Source organism: Phalacrocorax carbo, chromosome 23, assembly GCF_963921805.1.
Source record: "Phalacrocorax carbo chromosome 23, bPhaCar2.1, whole genome shotgun sequence".
NCBI classification, from domain to species: domain Eukaryota; kingdom Metazoa; phylum Chordata; class Aves; order Suliformes; family Phalacrocoracidae; genus Phalacrocorax; species Phalacrocorax carbo.
Genome location: NC_087535.1, coordinates 7,380,848 through 7,404,045, shown reverse-complemented (window position 1 = coordinate 7,404,045; position 23,198 = coordinate 7,380,848). Strand labels below are relative to the sequence as shown.

The following is a 23,198-nucleotide window of genomic DNA, read 5'->3' as shown; positions in this document are numbered from 1 at the left end:
GTATGCCTTTTTAATGCAACGTGTAATTAGAGAGTGTAAGTCACAGCCAAAAGATTTTATTGAGTCAGAGAATTAGATAGTTGCATGAGCAATGAGAGCGGCTGCTGCTGCATGAGCTGGTTGGAATGGCCAGGGGAGATCCCCCAGCCTCTGTGCCTCGGATGCAGTCAGCAAGAGAAGCACTCCCAAAGCCTCCCTTTGCTGCTGAATGAAAAGATCCTTTGCAGAGATTAAAATGAATTTATTATTTCACAGTCTGGTATTTACATCACATCTGGAGCAGGTATTACGTACCCCATTACAAAAACGTCTAAATAACGAGTCCTGCCAGTGGCAGCCGGAGCATGGAGGCAGGCAGCTGCCGCGCTGCCAGCCCCCACGCCGGCACTGGCCCCCAGCCCCTCCTGAGCCAGCACGTCCCCCCGCGCGGGTGATGAGTGGGGCTGGGGCACCCCGGGGGACGTTGGCCCCACTCCCTGCAGTGATGCTCTTGCTCAGGCCACATGCCACCGGCCCCACCAGTGCAGCAGCCCTGGGATCCCCAGCCCTGATGGTCTTGGGACTGCGGGGCTCCCACCCTCTCCCCCTCAGGCTGCCACGCCAGGGAAAACGGTGCGTCCTGGAGAAGGTCACAAGCTCACGGCCAGGAGATGGTACATTTTTCTTTATTTTGAATTAATGCAATGAAGCCTGGCTCAGTCTGGGTCTCTGGCTGGGCATCTGCATGGTGTCAGGCACACCAGACCCACAGACAGAAAAGGGCTTCCCCCACAAGTTATCCTGAAATTCGATTGCAAACACAAGCAGTAACTTGGTGCCTGGGACTTGCACGGTAGAGAACAGATACTAAACTTGCAGCCTGATTAATGCAATTACCGAGGAAGGAGAAACCAGCAGCATGCGCCATGGAGACATTTCCCCACCTCCGGGGGCTGACGGGGTCTCAGGCAGCCCCAACCACGCCAGTGCATCCTCTACGCATGGTCACAGCAGCCAGGACACAGGGCAGGGAAAGCACAACGCTCCGGGGGTCAGAGCAGCCCCCCAGCCCCCCGGAGAGCTCAGTGCCTGCTCCTGGGAACCCACAGGGCCAGGGGCCATGAGCCAAACAAGGGAGGGTTTCACACAACCATTGACTTCCCAATTCCTGACAGCGGCCCTGATTCAACATCTTGGGAGATGGGGACAGGCGACTCACAGTAATGATTGCAACTATTTCAGAGTAAAGCCCATTTTGGGGGACCGCTGTCTGTCTGTCTGTGTATTGTCAACAGCTCTTTCATGACTGGAGTATTTTACTTAAGAGGATGGGAAAATGAGCCCATTTCTTGGTCGGTGAGCGTCTCCATGGGGCAGGAGGGGACCATGGAGTGACAGGAGTCTTGCAGCTGTGCTGGGGTCCCATACTTGCCGCCTCCAGGGAAGCCAGGGCTCAGCGGATGCTCTGATCTGGTGCCTGGCACGGTCCCACCGGGAGGCACAGGATGGCAGCTCTGGAGCATCCCGCCTCCGCAGGCACCGCCCGGCTGGACCACGTCCTGCCGCCCACGCTCTGCAGAGCACCGGGGACCCGCGCCGAGGCGGCTCAGCCGCCGCCGAGCTGCATGGAGGCTATCGCGTGACCTGCGGGCAGAGGAGAAGAGTGGGGCAGGCGCCTGCTAACGGGAACGGTCAAGTTACCCAACACATCCAGCCGGTTCTCCCGTCTGCAGATTGTCAGCAAACAGTCCCAGGAGATGCAAACAGGATTTGCTCTTTGCGTGCATTTAAGAGAGTGGTCGTTCCAAATTTCAGCTTATGGATTGTTTGTCCAGAGGGGACCTGGAGGGGCAAATTCAACCCCTCAGCACAGTTCCTAAGGGGGCACCCAGAATCCTTTTGAAAACATAGGTCTGCATTTCCAAAATGCAGCTTCCCTAGGGGAGTGCAAGGGACCCAAAAGGGGTGCTAGGAGGGTGGCCACGGAGGTCAGGGCTCCTGCACAAGGGAGGAGAGCATCAGCCCTGGGGTCCTGCAGGTGGGAACGGTCCCCAGTGAGAGCCCAGATCAGCAAAGCCAGAGCAGAGACTTTGGGCTAAGTTGTGAGCCGAGGGAAAAAATAAATGAACAATATTAAGATGGGAAAAAGACAATGAGCTAAATGTAGTGCTGCAGTCACTGGTCAGTGATGGATGCCAAAGGCCAGAGGAACCGTCTTGGACATCCATAAAAACACTTGAGCATGAAAGTGCTTTCTGTGCACAAAAATAATAGCAGTAATGAAAAAAATCCCAACATGACTTAATGTGATAATTTTATGGCAAGGGATGTGGGGTGAGAAAAACTAAAGCATAAGGAATAATTACACTCAACAGTATGAACAATGATTACAAAATTATGCAACTGATTAACCATGGCATATATGTAATTACTAATGAGTTTGATAAAATTTTAATTATACCTTGTTCTTTGGGGCATTCAGCAAGCCATGAAAATAATAATCATGTAGCGCTCTGTCACAGATGATTGCCTCAGACGGGGGAGCAGTGATGGATTCAGGGCCACGCCACGGCTGGGACGAGCAACCTGCTGCCCCAGAGCAGCAGGGAGATGCTGGGGAGCAGCCAGGATGGCCCAGCAGCCCTGGGCTGGCACAGAAACATCCCCAGCACGTCTGCTCGCGGGCTGAGCCTCACAACACCCTTCCCACCGAGCCTCCCCGCGGGAGGTATCCATCAGCAAAGCCGTGGGACCCACTCAGAGGTGTGCTACCCATGCTGGCCCCTCCAGCACCAGCGACAACAGCCCAGCCCAGACCCTCTGCTCTGCTTCGGTGCGTCCAGAACAAACAGCATGTGTCCTGGAAAAGCCGAGGCTCTCCCCTTCCCCTGCAAACTTCCTAGGGGTGCTTTCCTGGGCTTGGCTTGCCCCAGGCTGGGGCCAGGCCAGCGAGGCTTCCCCCCTCAGCACCCTACAGGGGACATACCTTGGTTGTCTTCACTTTGTTGCCGCTACTGCAGCTCCAGCCCGAGAGGTCGGGCAGTACCTTGCACTCCTCCCCGTCGAGGCACGGCTCCATCTGGCACCACCACTTCTGCAGCACGATGGAGGCTGGGGGAGAGGCGGCCATCAGCGGCCGGGCTGCGGCACCGGGCACGGCGGCAGCGGGGGAGGCTGCTCTGGGCTGGCAGCGCGTGGGGGACGGGGCGCCAGCCCTGCCTGCCTTCGGGGGGTGCAGCCCCTCTCGCCAGCACAGCCCACGTTTGCAGCGGCCCTGCAGATGAGCCGCCCACCCTCCTTTGACCCAGCTGCTCCACCTGCCTCCGAAGCACCCTGATTTCTCTCCCTACCCCAGGTAAAAAGTCTAATGACAGCCCTGTCCTTGCTTCCAACAAAAGCAGGGATAAGAGCGCTGTTTGCTAACCTACTGCAGGCTCCTCGTACGGAGGCAAAGGGACCGTCTACCACTACTCAGCTCTGTTAGGCTCTTGTAATTGATGCCTCCAACGTGGGTAACTAGAGAAGGCTCCCCTCTCTTTGGGAAAGACACACACAAGCTGTTTGGGAAACAAAAGCCTTCCCTGACCATTCATCCTTGCATCTCTCAGTGTTGCACACAACCATGCTCACAGGACACCGGCTGCCAAGCAAATCGATACCATGCTGGCAGAAGCTGCAGCTGCTCCCGGCAGCTCTTCGGCGACCGTAAAAAGAAGAGACGAGCACTCATAGTGGGAGATTCTCTGTTAAAAGGCACTGAGGCGCCCATCTGCCGACCTGACAGTCACGAGAGGTTTGCTCTCTTCTGTGAGCTTTGATCCAAGACATCGCTGGGAGGGTGCCACAACTTGTCAAGAGCACAGATTACTATCCGCTGTTACTCTTCCATGTGGGCACAAATGATGCTATAAGCCAGAGCCCAGGCAGAACCAAGGAAGACTATAAAGCCCTGGGGGAGCAAGTGAAAAATATTGGTGCCTGGGTCACCTTCTCCTCCATTTTACCAGCTGGAGAAAAAGGGGCAGCCAGTAATGGGCGAATAATGCAAATCAGCTCTTGGCTACGTGGCTGGTGCTGTTGTGAGGGTTTTCGCTTTTATGACAGTGGGCCTTTCCCCAGCAACCACAGCTGTTTAGGGAAGGATGGAATCCGCCTGTCTAGAAGGGAAAGGAACCCTTGGCAGCAGGCTGGCCGACTTGGTGAGGAAGGCCTTAAACTGAGGGACTCGGGGGGTGGGGGCCAAAGTGGCAATGCTAAAGCCATCACATCTAACAGGGGAACAAGCCAGGCCAACCAGAGCAGCGACGAAGGTGCCTGAGCTGCCTCAAGAGATGGCAGTCAGGACACCAGCCACCTCAAGGCTGTGCATGGCTGTAGTGGATCCTCTTGCACCCCTCAGGGACACCTGTGTGCTCAGTCACCTCTGAAATGCCTGTACACCAAAGCACGCCGCGTGGGGAATACACAGGAGGCCCTAGAGAGCTGTGTGTGGTCGCAGGGCCACGATCTCACTGCAATCACAGAGACATGGTGGGATCGCTCACACGACTGGAATGCTGTCATGGGCGGCTACAGGCTTTTCAGGAAAGACGGGCAAGCAAGGTGAGGTGGGGGAGTTGCTTTTTATGTGAGGGAGCAACCGGAATGCATCGAGCTCTGCCGAGGGGCGGAGGAAGAATGAATCGAGAGCTTATGGGTAAAAATCAAGGGCAGGCAAATATGGGTGACACTGCTGCGGGCGCTGACCTGCTGGAAAGTGGCTCTGCTGAGAAGGCCCTGGCAGTGCTGGGGGACAGCAAGCCGACCCTGAGCCAGCACCAGGCCCTTGGGGCCAAGGCCAACAGTGCCTTGGGGTGCATTCAAAGGAGTGTGGCCGGCAGGGCGAGGGAGGTTCTCCTCCCCCTCTGCTCTGCCCCAGTGAGGCCACATCTGGAGTGCTGCATCCAGTTCTGGGCCCCCCAGTTTAAGGACAGAGAACTGCTGGGGAGAGTCCAGCGGAGAGCTACGGAGATGGTTGGGGGAGTGGAGCCTCTCCCTGATGAGGAAAGGCTGGGAGACCTGGGCTTGTTCAGCCTGGAGAAGAGAAGGCTGAGGGGGGATCTCATCAGTGCTTATAAATATCTGAAGGGTGGGTGTCAGGAGGATGGGGCCGGGCTCTTTCCAGCGGTGCCCAACGCCAGGCCAAGGGGCCACGGGCACAAGCTGGAACACGGGAAGCTCCCCCTGAACATGAGGACAAACCCCTTCCCTGTGCGGGTGCCCGAGCAGGGGCACAGGCTGCCCAGAGAGGCTGTGGGGTCCCTTCCCTGGAGACATTCACCCCCCGCCTGGACGCGGCCCTGTGCCCCTGCTCTGGGGGTGCCTGCTCACGCACGGGGTGGGACGGGGTGGGCTCCAGAGGGCCCTTCTGACCCCACCATTCTGGGATTCCGTGACACCACATGATGCCATTCAATAAAATATACATGGCTGGAGCTTTGCTTAATGCTCCTCGCAGGTGATGGTGCTGCATAGCTGGAGTCACGTCCCTGCCGCTGGCTGCAGTGGCACAGTGAGCAGACCTGCAGGGATCAACGCTGCAGCGCCTGGCCCCAGTGCAGCAACGCGCTGGAAGAGGAACCACTGGAGCACCATCACTCACCCATGGCACGCAGCCAGGAGGTGGATGGGGTGGGGTAACGCAGCCACACCAATGGAGAGTGTCCCCAGAACGCTCCCTCTCCCCCTCTGCTCCACCGCAGGAGCCCCTGGGCAGGTCTCCTCTGTAAATTCTGGGGGCACAGAAACTCTGCACCAGCCGGACCGATGGGGTAAAAGACGCAGCTGGGGGGGTTCAGGGTACATGGCTTGCAGCCACGGGGTACTCACCATCCACGCAGGAGGGAGCTGCCCGCGTCGTCCCTGCCACCTGCCCCGGGAAGCAGGAGCATTTCACCGTCTGGGAGCGCTCCTCGATCTTGTTCTTATTGCAGCACCTGTGAGCTGCAATGACTTCGCACGTGCCGGGCTCTACATGCACTGCGGGAGGAGAAACAGCCGGTGTCACGCAGGGCTGTGCCCCAGAGCCCCCAGGCAGAGCTGCTGGTGCCTGCCATGACTGCGGCACTGGGAGAGCCCGGCACGGCATGGGCAACGCTGTCCCAGCCTGCATCAGCCGTCCCAGGGCTGCTGATGACACACATGTGGCTCAACCCAGCATCTCCCCAGCCCACCCATAAGGAGAAGCACTAGCCCTGCTTCAGACTTCCTGCACCTCTGCTCTTACCCCTAACAGCCCTCACACCCATCCATCCTACCCAGTGAAATTAATAACCTCTTGCCACAGCCAAGCTAAGAGCTTTATTGAAATGAATGAGCATGTTAGTTAATTGCAGCTGACTACGAGATGCACGGTTTGCTCCAAGAGGGGATGGCACATCGTGCTGCCTTTGGCTTCAGAGTACCACCACCATCCCCAATCACAGCTAAAACCAATGTTCCTGTCTCGCCATCACGCAGCATCCCCTGGCTGGAAGATGGAGGACCAGGACAGCATCTCTGTCCTGCAGTGACACAGAAATGTCATGGTGTTCTTCAGAAATCCAGGCTGCTCTGCTGTTTCCTCTCCCAGTACCATTAAAATATTAAGGAAGAAAGAAAACTAATGTGCTGGCTTATCACCTCTGGGATCCAGGTTTAGAAGCTAGTTAGCATCACAAATCAGCGACTTTCGCTGGGTAATGGCCCACACAAGCACAACACAAATTAGCCAAACAGGGCTGGATAGACTTCATTCCCATGACCTGAGAGTGGGTGATCCCTGCAGGCCCTGTTTAATGAGCACTGGAGGAGCGAGCGCAGAGCCACGCACCGAGACATCCCCTGGGTCACTGGGAACAGACTTATATTCCTGCAGCGAGCAGGAGCCAGGCTGCGGGGAGGAAGGGGAAGCTGTGTTTCTGCAGTGTGCCAGCCCGAAACACGTACAAACGAGCACACATCATGCCATCAGACCTGGCCGCTCCGCACCCTCAGCTCAGGAGCACGCACTCAGCCCCTTCCACACCCCCAGGGCACGGGCAGGAGCCCCAGCAGCCACTGGAGGAAAGGCTCGGTAAAGGGTGCAAGCGGGATGTGGGGAGCATGCTGCTGGTGGTGGAAGTATCCACAAGCACAAGCCCACACTCAGTCCTTTCCCAGCACACGCGCTCTGGCAGTTGCTCCAACCGGACCTGTGTTTGCCAGCCTGACCTCGCCATCCTGCCCGCCCAGCCTCAGCTCGCAGCCCCGCTGTGCCCACCAGCCACTGCCAGGAGGGTCCTGCCGAGGGTCCGAGGCCCCATCCACCCCCAACCCCATGAGGCAAGGCAGCTGGACCAGGGAGTTTGTACTGGAGTCCTCTGCCCAACTCTCTGGGCACCGCCTCGCAAAGGGGACCGGGGGTGGCTGACCCCTGTCATGGCAAGTGCTCCCACGGGTCCCTGGGGAGAGGCAGCACGTACCCATGCTCACCAGCAAACACTGCCTGCCTTCCAGGAGCTTTTGGAAAGCAGCCACTTCACCTTCTTATACGAAAGCTCAGGGAAATGGGATCTCTCCCCAGGCACTGGGAGAAATCGCTCTGCCTTGCAGCTGCGTTTTCACATCGCTGCTGCTAAACACCGATCCAAGTGCAACCTCCTGGCTTGTGCCGCCGGGCACGGCTGCGCCAGCTTCCAGCCAAAGCAGTCTTTGCCCCTCTCCTGTTCCCATCGTATCCAAGCACTGGCCGGGAGACGAAAGGGCAGGACGCGAGGAGCTGCTCCAGGACTCGCTCGGCAGCGATGCCGCCAGCCTGGGGCCAGGGCAGAGACACACTCGCTGCTGCGCAGGACGGCCACGTCCTAACGTGAGCGTGGGCAGTGACAACTGCTCGTCCCTCGCAGCCTGCTCCGTCGGGGAGCCGCGGCCAGGAGCCGCACACCCCTCTGCCCTGCACCTACCAGCACACGGGCAGGGCGGGCCGTGCAATTGCCATTGCTTTAATTTGGCTTTATTTATTGTTATTTCATGGTCATTTTCTTTTAATGAACCATAACTTTCATTTCTGCCCATAATAATTACACAATTACCTATCCTGGAAGTATTTTGTAATAGCATCTCTGGCCATAAATTTTATCCTCCCTTTTAAATGCCATCATCATTCAGCTTTAATGATATTTTCCATTCTTTTTATATGCAGCAATGATAGACTTCGGTGAAAGTGAGAGGGAAAGCAACTCATTACAGAACAAACGTGACTGTTTTTCCCTCTTTTTATGGTTAATGGGATATTCCAAATAATCTGAGGAATGAGCAGAGGTCCTTGGCTTTCTCTGACCCACATTCCCACCACGCTCTGGTCCAGGACCACGAGTAGTCGCTCACCCACCCTATGAACCTCAACACAGCCCCCCATCCCCAGCAAGGGATTTTTATAGCCTCCAACTCCAGCACTTACATGTCGTTGTGGGTTTGACTCATTTTTATAAAAGCCTTCATGCAAAGCTTCATTAGCAGAGCTCTTCCCAGGAGGAAGGGCCAGGCAACCCCTCTGCTCCCTCCCACTTCTGCTCTCTGGCTTCTCATTTTCAGCTAATTTAAAAAGGTTCAGCAGAGGGAGAGCCAGGCAGAACTAAGAAATCGCTCATTACAGCCATGCAATAAGAGTTCGCTAACACACCAAAGCCCTTTTAATTTGCTCAAAAAGGTGCAGCACAGAGATAAAGAAAAATTCGCCTCTCCTCTGCCTTACTGTGGCTGGCCAAGGACGGCAGCAGCGCGGGGCCAGACCCGCCGCGGCGGCAGGAGCCCGTGGGCACCCGCTGCATCCCTGCCAGTCACGCCAAGGAACCCTGGCCGTCCTGGCAGACTGCGGATGTGCAGGCACCAGGAAGGCGCTCCCAGCAGGACAGACAGCCACGGTCCCTCCCCAGATCGCACCTCGCACCCAGCCCCCCGGGCAGGCCACCCTGGGGGGGGGAAGGCAAAAACCTTGGCAGGCAAGAGATGCTGTCAAATCCATGGCAGGCAAGAGATGCTCTCGCTAATAAGACAGCGGTTTGTGCTCCAGCCCTGCTGGGCTCGGGCTGGGGCTGCGATTAGCAGAGCTGTACCAGGGGTGCAGGCCTGCCGTTGTGCAGGGAGCACAGAGGGCAGCTGCGAGCCTCAGAAGAGAAAGGTTCAGAAAGCCTTTGTTTTCCCTCAAAAGCGTGCAGCTTTCCTTTGAGCCAGTCAGAGCCCAGGCAGCGGCTGCTGGCAGGGTCAGGCAGCACGCTGCAGCGCCCGGAGCAGCAGCCTCTGCCCCGGGAGGAGCTGCCTACCAGGAGCATCGAGCCCGCAGCCCGGCTGGTCCCAGCTCAGTCACCTGCTTCTGCTCCAGGACTCAAACCGCGAACGGCTCAAAGACAAACGGACGCACCGCGGAGGTCAGGGAGCCTCCTGACAGCAGCCCCGCAGCCCCCCGGGGGCACACGCAGCCCTGCAGCCGGGGCTCTGCCGACGGCAGAGCTGGGGGAGCCGCACACACCCCCGGGACCGGGCGTAAAGTACCTTCGTCTGCCTAAAGGTCCTGCGAGCATCCGATACCCTGCCCTGGGACACAAGCACACTGGAAACTTGCCCCAGGCGCTGCTCTCCGGCGCAGACCCCTCCAGGTGCCGTCCCAGCGGGAGGCACAGTGGCGGGGCACCGAGCTGTGGGCTGCCCGCTCCTGGCCCCACAGGGAGCAGGGCAAGAGCCACCCGGCCTGGTCAAAGCATCTCGGCTGCCTGCGCACCAAACAGCTCACCCACGGGCAGCACGGACCACACCAGACGCGAGTGCCACAGAGCCCGACGTCCGAGTGAGCTCAGGAGTTTGGGGGGTTGTAACCGGACGCAGATTAATCCCTCGCTATCAGATACAGTTCCCAGGATGTCAGCAAGAGACTTTGCTGTTTCCTCGTTGCAGGAGATGAGCAGCCCCATGCCAAGGGGCTCCCGGCCGCTGCTGAGCAGCTCCCGGCTGTGCTGGGCTTTTATGCCACATGCCTGGGAAGAGCCAGGAGAGAGCTGGAGCCCGAGCGCAGGAAGAGCGATGGGCTCCTCCAGAGCTGCCTGCAGGTGCTTCTCCTTTTGCTGAGCAGCAGGAAACTTTGAACCAAATAGGACCGAAAAATGCAAATCAGTGTTTAATACTGAGAGCAGGAAAGCCCCAGAGAGCCTGGGATAAGTTCCAGAGCTTCTGGCATGCTTCTCCCTCCCATTTAACTGGTATTCCCCCACTGGAACCCTTTTTTTTTTTTTTTTAAAAAATCTTATCTCATGGAACCATAAAAGCGTTGTAAGAGCACAAGGCTTTTGAATCCTGCATGCAAAAATAAAATAAAAACGTTGTCCTAGTCTGGCTGACCTTTAAAAGTGAGCAGCAGAACATGGTTTTTTATAGCATAACCTGAAATGACACATTTTGTGCGTCTCAGGGAGACGTGGGCACGGCTCCACATGTTCAGTGTAAAATATCGCTCTGCTTGCTGGTGGAGAGTTGTAAGATGAAGAGAGGTTGAATGCATGTAACTGCCAGGCAACGCACAAACCCTCTGCATCAAAACCCCTTCCTCCTGGGCACTGAAATGCCGTTAAATGGGTCCAGGTGTCCTGAGGAGGGCTGAGCAGCCCAGCAGAGACCAGGCAGAACCCGGGAGGGAGGCAGGGCTCCAGTCCCCAGCGGGGAGCAGAGCTGCGGGCTCGGAGGGCTCTGCTGGGGGGGCAGCATGGCCCGGGGGCACCGGGGAACGCGCGGCTTGTGGGCAGCCCCGGGCAGCCCGTGGCGTGAGCAGCCTGCACTCCATGCCCTGCAACAACTCTACTACTAATATTCACTGAATAATTAAAGTCTTAAAATCACTACTGCCTTAGATGCATGTATTATTTAAGAGGGTCTTTGAGAGAAGCAGGCTTGTTTTTTATTGCTCATTATCACTGCATGTCAGTTGGGACTTTTTCCTACCTTGTCACCTCAAGACTACACATCGTGCCCTGTCCCCCTTCGTTGCATATGTGAGTGTGTGCACATCCATGAACTGCTCCTGCAAATCCCACCACTTCACACTTGCAAGCAGAAAAAACCAAATGCCTGGACTGCGCTGAGAACAGCTGAAATTGTTCTGCCACTGTGTGACAGATGAACCTGATCAGGCACCTAGAGCTCCCGACACACAGCCTGCCTTCCTCCATGGCACCGCATGGTGCTTCCCACACACCCAGCGCAGCTCCTGCCTCATCTAGAGAAGGTGGATCAGGAAAATATTCCATCCTGATTTAAAGGCTGCACATGACAGAGAAACCAACGCTTTCCCCAAGCAAGAGGGAATCTCGCAGAAGCATCTCACAAATAAACGCCACAGAGCTGCCGTCTCCACTCTGAGCAGTGATGCGCTGAGCAGCAAATCTCTCTTACAAGGTAATCAGAAATTGGTGCTCTCCATTCACTCAGAGAAACTCATTTCCCAAAAGCAAATCCCAGCCCACTAAATGCCTTTACTTTTACTCTGGGTTGAGCGATGAACGTGAACGAAGGCAGAGATGGCACTTTGATTATCAGCATTAGAGGGGTTTATCTGAAGATGCTGGGGCCACCTTTGTGGGACCTGTATCCAGACAAGCAAGCCTTGTTCATCACGTAGAGCTCACCACATTATATCGGGGATTAAGTTGCTGGTGAACCATTCTTCACCGAGGAGTCTCCTATTCCATTTCCAAATGACTTAATCTCTCCACACTCGATTCATATGGCTATTTAAATCCAACCACATACCCCAGGAAGCGCCGCTCTGTTTGGACACATTAGCATTCGCCACGTGCTGGGTGAGCACAAGTGATTAGATCTTATTTCCGCAGCCAGATGTTTACAGTGCAGTGTTTCCCTGGACAGCTAACAGAGGCTCTGCACACTGTAATTTCTCTGTTCAAGAAATCCATGAGTTTGGGGGCTCCGAAACCTTGCAGCCGCATTGTCACAATTAAAGACGTTCCTCTGCTATTGCTCAGTTTTAGGTGCCACACCTGGTTTTAACTGAAAAAAGGCAATGCTCTAAACAGCTGAAAGCCCTGGATGTGTCTGTCCTTTTCTGCACACAGTCCACCAGCACCTCTGACGCTGGGGGTCGCAGGCAGGCATCAGCAGTACGACTATCCCTGTTCCCACCTCCAGAGCCACTCGTGTGCAGAAACGTAACCGCGGGCCTCCCGGCACAAAAGTGTCGTTGCAACTGGGAATACAACCTTGTGAAAGCGCGTTTCAAACATAACCTTTACTGAAATCCATCCCAAATGAAGGAAAAGCAGAGGGCAGACAACAGGGGAATAAAGCCCATGAACTCAGCAAGCAGGCTCAGAGTTCCTGGTTTGAGCCCGTGGAGATCCAGCCCAGGAGAGGAGGCAGCCGCCAGCGCAGCCATGCAGAATTCCTACCGTGCCAGGAAAACAGGGCGTGCAGAGACCGTGTTAACACAGACACAGAGCAGGGTCGGACTTTTAAGTATTTCCTCCTGGTACACCCTCTTTGCTGTGGGTTAGAATTTGCTTGAATAAAAAGTACAAGATTCGGTCCACTGTGGATAAGCCTGTGCGAGCGAAAAATCCCCAGCTCTCGCCCTGCAAGCACATGAATACATGAGCCTGTCTCCTCATGTATGAAGCGAGATTTATACATAATTCACACCCCACGAAGACACTCGGGCATTTGCACTTTAAAACTAGGTGAGTCACTGCTTTATTAATGCCAGGTCTGAAATCTCCCCGAAGACGCAGCTCCTGCAAGCTGCTCCTGCCAGGGAGGAGCGGGGCTCTCCGGCGCCGGGGACCGGGCGCGAGGGGCAGCCCGGCTGCAGGCAGTGCCCGAGCCCCTGTCCTGGGGAGTCCCGAGCTGGTGCCAAAAAGTTATTCTAGAAAGGACTGGGGAGTTTTTATTTTCTCATGCACCTGCTACAGGTTAGAAAGAGGGTATGGCAGGTAACTGCTGACTAGCTGGTTCAGGGAGTCACTCTGGAAGACACGTTTTGGTTTTGAGCAACGAGGATGGGGATTACAGGATTAGAATTGCTTTAACTGTCAGGCAAAAATGACAGAAATAGAACAGGGTTAGGGGTGGGGTCAGGCAAGAGCATGAACAATCTCCAATTAACCCTTAAATATCTTCTTTTACAAACACAGGCACAAAAGGCAGACAGCACGTGCCCCAGGATTGCTCCACGCTCCAAGCACTTGCCTCTGCTGCCCCGCTGCACAACTCTGCCGCACACCAGTAACGTCAGCTCCCACGCACCCGCGCCATCCTCCCACCCGCGCCGAGGAGAGGAACCCCCAGCCCTGACCCACTGGGTCCCCCCTCCAGCATGGCCCATGGGGCTCCGGCACGAGGCAGGACGGGCGTGAAGGGCCGAGCACGACTCCTCAGCTGCTTCTCTTCTCGAGACACAAACTGCAACCGTGGGTTCACGTAACCCCTCCGAAAATCGCATCGATTGCACAAAACAGCATTCCAGCATACATGCGCAGAGGGGGATCTCGAAGCTGCCACTGGGAATAACAAATTAACACCCCAGAGCCAAGGCTACTCTTTCCAGCAAGACCCTCAGTTCTATATCAGTTTATACTTGCTCCACGTTCCAAGATTATCTTTACAACCAGAGGACTGAAAATCTGTATTTCTAATGAAAGCCTAAAGTGGAGAGTGTCCATCGCACAAGCAGCATGATTTGAGAGACTCATTGCAACTTAGATGGAAAGAGTTACGTCTCGCTGTTCACAGATCAAGAATTACCTTGGTAATAACCTGAATACTGTGTCTCAGATTTTGCTAGAGACATGAAGAAATTAGTTTTTCAGCTCCTCAAACCAGCTAGGCTCACCAAGGAACAGTTTTTAAACACCCCATATTAAGTATTTACAACTTTTAACTCCAAGGGACAGCTTTACGCTACACGGCTCCAGGTTCCTGCCTGCCTCCAAGGAGCAGCCCAGGGAGTTTTCTGCACGCACGGACACTTGAAGTGCAAATCCCGCAGCCGCCACAGCAGCACCGGAGAGAAAACAGCGATGCCTCTCAGCATCCCGTCTGCTGGATTCTGCCCCGCGCCTTTGGCACGCCCATCCTCACCGCCCGCACCCCAGCGATGGGGACGGAAACCGAGGTCCCCCAGATGCCCGGCCTCTGCTCCCCAGAGAGGCACCGCCCGCTCCCACAGCTGGTGCATTCCACGACCCGAGACCACCTGCGCTCATCCTCCCACCCAGGAACGAGGGACGGACCCTCACCAAACATCTCAGCCCCACATAACCCCCATCCCGGGTGTCCCGTGGAGACCCCAACATGTCACCAGCGTCACGGGGGCCCAGGGAAATTGCACAGGAGCGTGACGCACGTAGCAAGGATGTCTCTTTCCCTACCTGAATGGCTTCTGTGATGGGCGGAGGCCAGCGTCAGTCTTCCCCACAGCATGGTAAGGCAGAGAGTGAGCACGAAAACCCATTTGCTCAGGCTTTGTATGTCTCTCTCACTCATTCTACCAAAAAAAAAAAAAGAAGAGATGTGCAGAGGAAGAGGGGCTGTGGAGCGCTGGGAGGTGCAGCCCCCACGCGCCAACACCGCTGTGACGCAGTGGCGCGGCCCCTGAGTGCACGCAGCCACGGGGACTGGGGTGGCCCGGCTGCGGGGACGTGGCCCTGGGAGGCAGGGCACACACCTGGGATTCACCCGCGGCCCTCGGATGGACTCGGACTAGCTCAGCAGCATGGGCCACGGCAGCAGGACAGAAAGAAACCACACCAGCAATAGCAGAGACGCGCGACAGTTACCTCTTACTGGGGTTTCACACTAACACCTGCGCATCTGCCGACCTCGGGTAGGTCAGGTCTTTGCAAGGGGCAGACATCAGTGCATCTGAAAGGAGAAAGAGAAATACGGGTAGCAATTCCTGCTGTATGGCACCTGGGGGTGCGAACCGCCGAGTCCCCCAGGGGCAGCTGGGGACACGCGGGGCTTGGCTGGCCCCACGTCAGCACGCACGCTCTTGTGCACAGAGCACACGCCTGCCCATCGCACGCACCAAAACCCCTCTGGGAACTCAGCCCATAACCCTGGTCACGCCCTTCAACACCAGCGCGCCTCCATCCGCTTCAGAGGAGTCGCTCCTGATTTTTACTGCTGAGAGCACAAAATCAGGCCCGTTATAGTACGTTATTAACACAGATCACAAATACTAAATCAGACCCAGGGTGTGTGGGAAGAGCCAGAGTAAACCAGCAGTGAGTCATTCCAGGTATCGCCTTTTCTCTTTTCTGTGTGCGTTTACGTGCTGGCATCGCTTTCGCATCACCAAAGCCCTTGCAGCGACGCCCAAGGTTTGGCTCTCGTGGGCTGGGCACCTTGCAAACCACTCACCACCAGATGGACAGACCGACCACCCCAGCTGTCCCAGGGCCCAGCCGCCCCCCTGCTTGGTGGGGATGGAGCTGCACGGGGCACTCAGGAGAGGGGCAGCCGATGCCTGGGCGGACACGCACGGCCCGCAGCAGCGCCAGGACCCGCACCCCGGCGTCCCAGAGCAATGCCTTGTTCTGGGGCTGCTTCTCCTCTAGGTATGCCTGCAGACACAAAACTGCATCCACTATCTTTAAACACAACTGGTCCCCCAGTAACCTCTCCAGGCACCTCTGTGCGCACCAGGGCCATGTGCCACCACCACTGCCCACCGGCACCCCCTCCCACACCACACAGGGTGTGCTGGTTCCTCTGGAATCCTTAAGGAAAAATTTAAATCCCCAAAGACTCGGTGTTTTACTGTCAACTGCTTTAAATATGTTCCCTGTACTATTTATCAGCTGCAGCCCCGCAGGTGGACACGGCTCTGGGGCTCTGCAGGCAGCAGCACGCGCGATAACAGCTTTGACAGCAACGTCTCCGCTCGGCATCTGCCGGGTGAAGCGACAACCTCCCGGCCTCGTTTATCGCCTGCTGAGATCTCACCGGGTCCAGGGCAAATAACCATGTCCCCCATAAAACTTCAGTGCTGGGTCATGATTTATTAACGAGAGGCCACAAAGACAAGTGGCGATTAGGCCGAGGCTCGGGAGCGCTGCCAGGAGCGGGCGGCGGGCGCCTGGGCTGCCCCTGCCCCGTGCAAGGCTCACGCCCCCGGTCCCGTCCCCGGTGAGCTTCGCTGCACCGGCCCCCGCTGCCCACAGGCACCGGGAGCGGTGTGGGCAGCGAGGGCGGCGCGGGATGTCAGCTGGGCACCGGACAAGCCCAGGCTGCTGGGAGAAGAAATCTTTAATTTTCAACCATCTTCTAAATTTCTGTCTGCTCTGGACCGGGCTGAGACAGTGAAACATACTCACATAATGAAGTGCCAGAACAGAAAATGCTGACATTTTTAATCAAAACAAAGTGATCTGAGGTGGTAAAAGGGCATTTCTTGTTTTGAAGCATTTCAAAATGAATTGTTCCATTTTAAACTGACATTTCAAAATGAAAAATGTTTCATTCCAAAAAGCTGATTTAAAATTATATTTTCCATTTTGATTCTCCCAGCCGGAAAAAAAAAAATCAGAAAATGTCACCAAAAGTGTTGACATTTTCCCAGGAAAAAGAAGAGAGGTATCTTGACAAAAACACATATTTTATACTAGAAAAGAATTTAGAGGTAAGAAAATACTCCTAATTAACACTGTGGGACAGCCAGCTTGGCCAGGGGCAGACTGAAGTGTGGTCGGGGAGGGCACAGACACGCAGGCATCCCGCTCTCCTTCCCGGCCCTGTCCCTGCCCGCCGGGTGACGAGGGACTGACCCCGCTCCAGCACACCCCTCGCTCAGGCTACACCCGGTGCCGCGAGGGCCGGGGGAGCGGTGCAGACCCGCGCCGCTGCCCCGGGCCGAGGAGCCCCCAGCCGCTGCCTCGCCAGACGGATCGGAGCTGCCTTAACGCGCAAGGAACCGTCGCTCCTTGAAGTGGGCATGGGCTGGTGTGACATGACTGCGGCAACTCCCTCGCGTAAAGCCATATTTAGGCGGTCTCCAGCACTCCGGTGGGGCCGTCAGCAGAATCTGCTCTGCAAGAGGCTTCCTCGGAGGGGGGGTTTTCACACCACAGCCTGCACTATTCGAGTCCCTTCAGGGATGTCACAGCCCATCAGGTAAATATTGATGCCAGCTTAAAACACGAACTATTTCCTCAATGAAAAAGTAAACAGCGCTCTCAGAGCTGCTCAGCCCTTCGTGTAAACCCGGGGGCAGCGCGTGCATCAGCCGGGAGCGAGGCACGATGTCCTCCCACACCACCCGTGGGTGCGCACACACACGGCACCCCGGCACCCGGCCGTGCTGGGCCAGGGGAGCCGCGGAGGAGCTGTGCCACAGCACACATCTGTCCTGCCCCGCGAAGGGGCACGTCTGGCAGCCAGACGCGAGGACAGCAGACAGGAGGGCGTCACCAGCCTCTGCGTTTCTCGCAGCAGTGAGCCCCCAACGCACATCCCGTGCAGGGGCCAGAGAGCAGCCAGGCCCCCGCGGGAGGTCAGCCTGCACCGAGAGTCCCTGGTCTCTGGCTGCTGCACAGCCGAGCTCCCAGGCACGAGCACCGAGCTGCACAGCACACACCGGAGCCCCTCCGGAGGAGCCCAGCCCCAGCCCCTGCCTGGGGACCCTCCAGACCACATGAGGGCTCCAGGAGACATCCCTGAATCTCTCAGCCAGGCCAAAAAGCAAGCGCATTGCTGGCCGCCTCCATCCCACACAGGACAGGGACAAGGTCCCAGCGCAAACTATATTTAGCTCAGCAAGGCTCTGCTGTTTGCTACAGCCAAGGAAGCATAAATAAATCACAGAGTTATCAATAACACAGCCCGCCCTGTCCACGCCGCACTCAAAAGGGAAGCCACCGCGCCGAGCAGCGGGAGCCGAGCTGGCGCCTGGGGGAAGCACGCAGGGTTCGGAGGAGCACGAGGCCGAGAGGCACCATCCCCAGCAGCGGCCGTCGGAGCGATGCTCCCCCCGGAGCCACGCCAGCGCAGGCACTCGGGGCTCCCGCTCATGCACAAACTCCCATTAGAAAACACAGCTTTGCAGAAATTGCTATTTTGACAGTTATCAACCTCCATCGTCATGAGACTCCAACTACAAATGTTTGGTCTGACTTGAAATTTTTTCAGCCTGAAACGTAATTTTGAAATGAAGAGTGGTGTTCTGGCACGTCAAAGCACTTAATTTTGATTGAAAATACGAGTATTCTCTCTTCTGTTATGTTCTGTTTGGAGTTTTGTGGAATTTTTCATGAAAAATTTTGATAACTGCTTTCCGCCTTTCAGGTCCGAGCTGGGACCTGAAGTAACTGCAAAGCACCCAAATCTCTCCGAATAAACCTTGGTCGTAGCCAGCGTGGCAGAGATGACTGCTCCTCTCCATGGGCCCGTGTCCTTCCCCATGGGCACGAGTCATCGCCCACACAGGAGCCTCCCCAAGGCTCTGCCGGCACAGCCACACTGGGAGCAGCTCTGCACTGCCCTCCCAGACCCCGGCCACCCCGCCGGTCACAGGAGCTGGAGACTTTTTCCTCCTCCTTCATTAAAGCCACAGGCAGAACTGCGACCCTCCAGCCAGCACTGCTCCACCCGTAGCTCGGCTGGAACGCAGCCCGGCACCCCATGGTGCTAATGAGGGACTCGCTGTCATGCCAAATTACACTCCAAGTCCTGCCGGTCTGGAGCACGGTTTGCAAAGGTCTGTGTGAGCTGGATAATTATGGTTAGCGGAATTCTACCCAAAAAAGAAAGAGATGGGGAGGCTGGTTTTCTGCGCGGAGCAGCACAAGCCCTCCCTGCTGCAGCTCCAACACTGTCGACCTTTGGGCACATCTGGCCCTATGGTTCTGCCAGTTCTGTGAAAGCTATTTTCATACTCCTGCTGTTTCAGCACTTCTTGGAACTTGGGCAGGTTGGTTTTGTGCAAGAAGAGGTGCAGGTTTTGGCACAGCAGCGCACGATCCGGCGGTCCGCAGTGCCGGGCAGCCCCGCGCCCCAGAGTGGGGGGAAACCTGGCCAGAGCCCAGCCGGCACAGACACCCTCCCACAATGTTGGAGATGTTACGCTGCCCATTGGAGGGGGCGATTTTGTTTTAATACTTCCCTGAAGCAAAAAGTCTGACCATCTCAGCAAAGGCCCCACTGTGCCGGACCAGGGAACAGGCTGCACACCCAGCCCCGTGACCACCGTGCACATCCCTGCCGTGCCACACGGCTACCTGGCAAACCTCATGACAGCAGTGGCGACCTGACTCCCCACCCACACAAGAGGGAGGACTGGACCCCCAGACCACCCTGCCTGCTCCGTGCACACGGGCGCTGCCCGGAGGGAGAGTGTCCTTCCCTTGCCCTGAAGCAGAGCTCCGTGGGCTGCACTACTGGCGACGGCAGCAGCACAGAAAGGCTGCTGAGTGAGTCTCCCGAGAAGCTGACACCTCCTTGAAAGATGCTGACAAGCAAGGAGACGCCCCCACAGCCCCCCGGGAAGGCACAGCACAGGCTCCGGTACGGCTTTGCCTGCAGCAGCTGAAGAGAAGGCAAAAGCAGCAGGGCAGGCTTGGCAGAAGGCATCTTCCTTCTCCCCCAAGGCTGGAAAACCAGCTGAGCGCTGGATCCTCCACCCCGGGCAAAGAGACACTCAGACACACACAAGCTGTGAGGTTTGGGCCCAGGACCTCGGAGACTCTCTGCTGCTGCCCATCCTGGGAACAAGGTGCAAGTGCTGAACGCGGCTGGGTGTCCCTGGGGAGGCTGGTCAGCAAGATGCTGCCATCCTCTGAGCACAGACCGAACACAGCAGCAACCTCCGTGCCCACAGCTTCAGGTTCATCGGTGCAGGTCAGCAGACAGGTTACATCCTAGCTCCCTCCGCAGCGCTGATGATGCTCAATTACAGGCAAAGCTGGGAAGTCAGAGCTGCCACAGCTGCAGAGCTGGGGGCAGTGCCCAGGAGCTGGCACGTTCACTTGGAGCTGCACTGACGGGAGCTTCATGCAGTAACTCCTGCACCCTCCCATGCTCCGTACTGCCCCAAACGCTGCACTGCTCCTCCCCAAAGGGAAACCCCACCACAGAGGAGCCTGGCCCAAGCCCCAGAGCTCCAGGTTGAGCCAAGTCCTTTTGCACACTTCATTTTAGCTCTTCCTCTGGGTACACTTACAGCAGTCCAGCCCCACAGATGTGCTGGCGAGGGCAGCATGAGGCATGTGCCCTCCAACCTGGCAAAGAGGTGGCAGGGGAACACACAGAAATGCAGACAACTCCTTCCCCCAGGCGTTCTCTCTCCTCCTTTCCTCTATGCTGATTTATTTCCAGCTCCTTGCTCATTCCTCCAGCGTCTGCAGCGCTTCCTTCCCAGCCAAGGTGAGCAGGAGAGTTTTTAACTCTAATCCCACCCAAGCAGGGGGCCTCTTCCTTCTCCCTCACTCGGTGAATCCCACTGCCCTGCTGCCATTTTGAAGGTCAGCTCTGTGGACAGCTCAAACCTCAGACCCATCCAGCACCAGGAACCTCTCTCTGGCAGAGCATGGCTACTCATCCAGGTGTTGAAAGCCAAGGTCAACAGCAGCTCAGTCAGCCTTGTCAGTGGAGGAAAGCAGAGGACTTGACAGCTCAAATTGTTTCCCCAGGAGATACAACATCTCATGCGTGCAGACTCTCTGCTGGGGTGTGGGTGTCCCAGCACAGACTAGCTATCCCAGGGCAAGGGCACCTGCACACTGCATAGCCCCCGAGCCTCACACTGCATCCAAAGGGATGGCTAACCAGCAGGAGGAGGGGACTCCTGCTCCCTGCCCAACACTACAGCATGGATCTGCTCCTGCCTGTCACCAGAGCAGGACTGGTACAACTGACGCTCCCCTCCAGACCACCAAGCCTCCCCTTGCTGGCAAGGGGGACACCTGGTCCCTGCAAGCCGGTCCCCATCCTGCACCCCTCGAGCCACCCCACGAGGCAGCAGGACACCAGCGCCCCTGCCCCACTCCCGCTTGGCATAGATTAGGAGCAAGTCCATCCCAGCCGAAGGAATTACAGCGGAGAGGAGCAAAAGAGATGGAGACTGAAGCCCACGTCCCATCCCGTCCCACCTGAGGCTTTGGCTGCAGGGCACAGCTCGCATTAAAGGAAGGCAACAGTTCGTCTTGATTTCCCTTTCCAGGGTGGAGAAGTGGTTTTAGCTGCTGTAACGTCGGAGCTCTCCCGCAGCACTTCGCCTCCCAAAACCGCAAGCAGCTTCACGGGGCTGGCAGAATCGCTTCACCGGGGTAAATCGCACCCCTGGCCAGGGCTGACCCCCGCAGCAGGACCCTACCGGCCCCAGGCCCCGCTCGGGGCGAGACCCCCGGCGCAGGGCGGGCAGGGGCCGGGGGTGACCTCTTCTTTTGGAGTCACCTGTAACCGAGCCCGCGGCAGGAGGCGGCACGGGGAAACATACAGCGAAGACCCGCCCGAGCCCCCCACCCCGCACCGGGCCGCCGAGGGGCCGGCGCAGCGCGGGGGTCGGCGAGCCTCGCACAGCCCCGGGCGCCGATGCGGGACCGGGACACGCCGTTCCCCGGGGGGGGGGGTGGGGGTGGCGATGAGGGACCGGGCCAGGAGCGCACCCCGCTGCGGAACCCCGGACCGGCGCCCCCGGTGCCGCCGCTGCCTGCGGGCTCCCCCCGCCCCGCAGGGCTCAGCCCGGGCAGGGACGCGGCGCCCCGACGGCGCTGCCGCCGCGCTCGGCACCGGGGCCGGCCTGAGGGTCCCGTCCCGTCCCGCCCGCCCCAAACTTTCCGTCCGGGCCGCACGTACCTGCCGGTGCCGTCCGTGCGGGCCGGGGCCGCCGCTGCCCATGGCCGCCGTCCGCCCGCTCCGCCGGGTCAGCGCCGCCTCCCCGGGCCGCTGCGGCCGGGGGCCGCTGGCATCGCCGGGCTCGGCTCGGCTGGGCTCGGCTCGGCTGGGCGCGGGGCTGGGCGGGGGCGGCGGGCGCGGAGCCGAGCGGGCCGGGGCCCGCGAAGGGGCGCAGCGCCGCCTGCCGCCCGCCGCGCCCCGGGACCGGCCCCCGCACCGGCTCCGCCGCCGGCCGGCCCGGGCTCGCCCCCGGCGCCGCGCCGCCCCACCGCCGGTCCCTCCTGGAGAAACGCTGCCCCGCCCCAGTTAGCCCCGGTGCTCATTAATGCAGCCAGTAGGGAAGAGTGATCGGAGCTAGTTTGCTTGAAAAACCATTCCCCCCCCCTTAAACAAAAACGTGTGATGACCCCAGTGAGCAAGGAGTGGTACTGCATGGTGCGGGGGCGGGCAGACGGACGGACAGACAGACAGACTGCCCGCCCGCCCCACTCCTGGGCACTCTCCTCAAAGCCAGAGCCCGGCTTCGGTGTCGACCCCCCAAAACTCGTTGCTTTCCTGAGCCAATAACTGCCAAAATATTGGTACTGACCTGGACCCAGTTCTGCAGGAGACTCTCAAGCCTGATGCAAGGGCCCAGACACCGGCCTGGGCTGCTCCTTTCCCCAGAGCAGTATCTAGGCTGGTTCCCCCAAACACCTCCTGGGGCACTCCAGGACACAGCCCTGCGTGTGCAAGCAAGGGTTGACTTTTCACAATTGCTGCTAATGATGTGGAGCACAGAGAAGGGCCTGGAGTCAGTCCCAAAGCCTCAGGACAGCTGAGACAAGAGGCTGGAATTACATATAAACCATTTCCTTTGCTTCACTCAAAACTGTTTGCATATCGATGAAAGCCTTTGTTTTTTGAAGGCAGCTCACAGTTTATTCCTGGACTTCTCAAACCACCATTCAGCTGGAGGCACTGAATGATTTCCAAGACCAGTATGAGCTACAGATCAACAGCAGCCGTTCAGGCAAACCACATGCGGGCAGTTTGCAAATCTCACAGCTGCTTTCCTTCCATGAGATCACGGAAGCCTTTGTGCATCCCCTCTCCCCACCTGGGCACCCGCCCTGGGAAAGGGCTTTGCTGAAAAGCCCAGCAAAGTGCCACATTTGGGCCATCCTCACCAGGCACCCGCTGGCCCCAGGTTTGTACAAGCCCTGGTGCAGCAGCTCGCTCCCCATGCACCCAGGGATGTCCCAGGCCACCACGAAGCCAAGATCCTCGCCATCAGCTTTGGGTCTCAGCCTGCTTCCCAGAGCCGTGGCTCCTGCTCCTCTGAGCTGTAA

General features: G+C 57.6%; 1 protein-coding gene across 1 annotated transcript; it reads right to left on the bottom strand.

The window, feature by feature from the left end:
- Window positions 1-68: 68 nt before the first annotated feature.
- TAFA3 (TAFA chemokine like family member 3) lies at window positions 69-22,083 on the bottom strand. Its single transcript, XM_064472023.1, has 6 exons — window positions 21,829-22,083; window positions 14,814-14,898; window positions 14,406-14,521; window positions 5,848-5,997; window positions 2,966-3,090; window positions 69-1,623 (listed from the first exon to the last, which is right to left on the bottom strand). Exons 3-6 carry the CDS (start codon window positions 14,518-14,520, stop codon window positions 1,612-1,614), a joined length of 402 nt encoding a protein of 133 aa, XP_064328093.1. The 5' UTR covers window position 14,521; window positions 14,814-14,898; window positions 21,829-22,083; the 3' UTR covers window positions 69-1,611.
- Window positions 22,084-23,198: the final 1,115 nt, after the last annotated feature.

Coding starts and splice junctions, on each gene's coding strand:
- TAFA3 (XM_064472023.1), bottom strand. CDS start 14,520: ATGAGTGAGAGAGACATACAAAGCCTGAGCAAATGGGTTTTCGTGCTC. Junction 5,998..14,405: donor CCATCACAGAAGCCATTCAG/GTAGGGAAAGAG, acceptor CTCCTCCCGCAG/TGCATGTAGAGCCCGGCACG. Junction 3,091..5,847: donor AGCTCCCTCCTGCGTGGATG/GTGAGTACCCCG, acceptor CCTCTCCCCCAG/CCTCCATCGTGCTGCAGAAG.